The sequence below is a fragment of the Galeopterus variegatus genome, unplaced genomic scaffold (genome assembly GCF_000696425.1).
Source record: "Galeopterus variegatus unplaced genomic scaffold, G_variegatus-3.0.2 Scaffold4373, whole genome shotgun sequence".
NCBI classification, from domain to species: domain Eukaryota; kingdom Metazoa; phylum Chordata; class Mammalia; order Dermoptera; family Cynocephalidae; genus Galeopterus; species Galeopterus variegatus.
Window position 1 is genome coordinate 84,562 of NW_007730484.1, and position 3,364 is coordinate 87,925.

Below are 3,364 nucleotides of genomic sequence, written 5' to 3' on the forward strand. Positions count from 1 at the left end.
AAATGTTCTCAAATTGACTGGTAATGGTGCACGTATCTGTGAATATATTAAAAATCACTGAACCGTACACTTTAAGTAGGTGAATTCTATGGTATATGAATCATATCTCAAGAAAGGTGGAAAAAGAAAAAGAAAAAAGAAAGAAGTCAGAGGGGAAAAACACATTCCCCATAGAGAGTCAAGGATAAGGGTTACATTGGATTTCTCATCAGAAATCACACAAGCAAGAAGGGAGTGGGGTAAAATATTTAAAGCATCAAAAGAAAAAACCCACCAACTTAGAATTCTGTGTCCAATGAGATTATCTTTCATACGTGAAGGAGAAATAAAAACATTGTCAGACAAACAGAAACTGTCTTCCAGCCGCTGAACACGCACGTGGGGCTCAGAGCAGTGTCTCTGCGACTGCTCCTTTCTCAGCAGGAGCCGGTCCCTGCAGCTTCCTCCCAGCAGCCTGAATTCTGTCCTCTGCCCTCACAGGGAACGAGGCTGCGGACAGCAGAGGACCCTAAAAAGGAGACTTGAGAACACCAGCTGGGCTGTGGGAGCAGAGAGGAGCCTAGAGGACAATCACCAGCACTGTCTTCCCATCACCCAGGGATGGCAGGAGAGGTCGGCCCATCTGCCGGGTGCTGGGGCTGCTGCTGGTGCTGTGCTGCCTCCAGGAGACAGCTTCCCTGCTCCCCACTCTCCTAGAAGAGGAGCCCCAGCCAGGGACGCAGGGCCATTCCCGCACCTGCCCGGGCCCCACCTGGGAAAGGTGCGGCTCCGCAGCTCCTTGATGAAGAGCTGGCTGCCGTTCTGCACGGGCTTGACGTCAGGCGTCTGTCCGGGGCCGTGTTTGTGCCAGGTCCGCTTCTTCTTCACTGTGGGGGAGACAGGAGGCAGAGGTCTGTCAACTAGCACAGCCCCAGGCTGACCTCACAGGCCCCTCTCCCCACTGCCCTACCTCTGAAGGGTAGGGAAGGAAGCCGAGGAGCCCGTGAATGTGGCAAAACTGAAAACCTGAGGACTCAACCTCCCAGCACCTCCTCAGCAGGGCTCAGCCCACCCTCACCTCCCACACTTTGATGACCCCCCAACACACACATACACACACACACACACACACACACAGTGAGGAGCCCACCCTCCCTCCCCACCCCACACATCCTGATGGCACCACCGCCCACTCCCTGAGAAGCTGGGTTCTCCCTCCCAGGACTCCTCTTCACTCAGCCACCGAGTCTGCAGAGAGGCGCCTCCAGGAAAGGTCCCTGGCCAAGGTTCAGCCTCATCATCCCGTAGCTAGACAACACCAGCCTGGCCTCTACAGCCAGACCCTGTCACCTCCCTGTTGGGACCCTCATACCCTGACAGCCACGCCACAAGCAGGCAGGCTGAGCCCTCCATCTTATTCCCACTCCTCCCCACCTTCTCGGTAGTGCACACCCCGCTCCTCTATGCCAGTCCCACCCCTGCCACCCCTGCCCACCACCAACCCTGGGCATGCCTCTAACGGCCTCCCTACCCCACCCACTCCCTCAGGCTGCCCCGTCACACCTCTTCCCAGGGCACCAGCCATACACACCTTGGGTGTTTTACAGGTGTGACCTACTGGACTGCACACCCATGCAGCAACGTATCCACAAGCACACATGCACACACACACACGTGCGCATACACACATGTACACACACCCTACCACTCTGTGAGCCCTTGAGGGGAGGGAAACGATCTCCTCTCCACCCTCCTATGTCCCTGACGCCTGCCCTGCACTCATCCAGGAGATGCAGAGTAACCCAGCAGGTAAGGGTGTCCGCCAGGGCACACACACGTACTCCTCGGGGGTTGCTCAGCCAAGTATGGCACAGGCCAACCCGGGGGCAGGAAGGAGACTGAATTTGAGAGTAGAGCCGGCCAGGGCACACATCGTGCCTGTCCTTCACAGTTGAGGACAGGGTGGGGGCTGGAGGCATAGGGGGCTGTGGCCTCCGAAGGCCATGTGGCCTCATCCTCCTGATCTGGTGGCTGTGGGGACAAAGAGAACTGAGGATCACCTGGTGACAATGAGTGTCCATGAGTAGGACCTGCTACCAGTGCAGCCTAGGAAGGCGCCAGGGCTGGTGGTGGCAGGGAGTTGTTTGCAAAGAACCTTCACAGTGTGCTTGAGCATCCTGTCATCATGACACAAGTGCACATGACAGCAACTCTAGGGCTCCTGAGAGTCAGGCCAGAAGCTGGGCACAGATGAGCCATCAGAGGGGCTCAACTCTTTCTTGCCCAACCCTCTTCCAGCTGCGTGACCTTGGGAAGTTACTTGACATCTCCGTGTCTCATCTTTCACAAGATGCTCGGGCTGGTCGTGTGGGTGGCTATGGGATGTAGGCAGGCATGTACACAGCTGCCTGACAGCTCCACTGGGCCCCGCTCACAGCAAAGCCACCGGGGGCGGCAGGGGCTTGTTCAAGGACTCAGTCCTTATCTCCAGCCCTTGGCCCATCCCTGTGTGTCCCCCGTACCCAGCACCCGGCCCAGCACACAGTGGGCACAGCGGGAGCGTCTGTGAACAATGGAGTCTCCCACCGTTGCCACACGGGACGCTCAGTTGCAGAGCGTCCTGGAAGGGGAGGTGGATGCGACCGTCACATGGGGAAGGGCTCAGTTCAACCCATTCTCCCACCCCGTCAGCACCTGCCTGAGCCGGGCGATGCAGGGGCCACAGGTAACCCTAACCTGCCCTCCTGTTACCCACTGTCTCGTGGGGCATCCTTCCAGGCAGTGGGCAAGCACCCAGGAAGCAGCTCAGCTCTGTGCGAGGCTGGGGTCACTAGGGTGGATGCCCCCCACGTGGCAGATGCCGGAGAGTGTACAGGGGGCCAAGGCAGGCCCTGGCGGTATGTATGCTGAGGTGCTCAGCCACAGGGGTAAAGGACACCCTGCCCCCAGGACAGCCAAGGTCCTCCTGACCCTCAAGCAAACCTAAACCACGGTGAACGGTGACTCGGTGAACACCATCGTCCTTCTGTTGGACTTGCTGCTGCTTGAGAAAGTGACCGTGTAGACATTGCATGTGCATGGACTTAGGATGGAGGCAGTTAGGTGCACTCCTCAGGGAGCCAAGTTGGACCTGCAAGGGAGCTTACAGATCTGGCCCTTCTGCACCAAGTGGGCCTCCCTGCCTGCCCTCAGGGGTCACCTGCGAGAGTGCTGAGTTCACACAGGGATCCGACAAGGGGATGGGACAGAGGCCCAGGACACAAGCAGCTCAGAAAGGAGCTAGAGGCAGCACTTCCAGTCATTCAGGGAGCGGTGACACTGCAGCGAGGAGAGTCCTTGGGGCTTGCTGGGGAGACCGAGGTAGTGGAGGCGGCCCCAATGCAGT

The 3,364-nt window shown here is 58.1% G+C and overlaps 1 protein-coding gene across 1 annotated transcript in view; it reads right to left on the bottom strand.

Moving 5' to 3' along the window:
- PHF2 (PHD finger protein 2) overlaps window positions 1-3,364 on the bottom strand; it is a 103,518-nt gene that overhangs the window by 42,883 nt on the left and 57,271 nt on the right. The window contains exon 4 of the mRNA XM_008587407.1: window positions 752-866. Coding sequence (XP_008585629.1) covers window positions 752-866 — 115 coding nt within the window. The remainder of the gene's footprint in view (window positions 1-751; window positions 867-3,364) is intronic.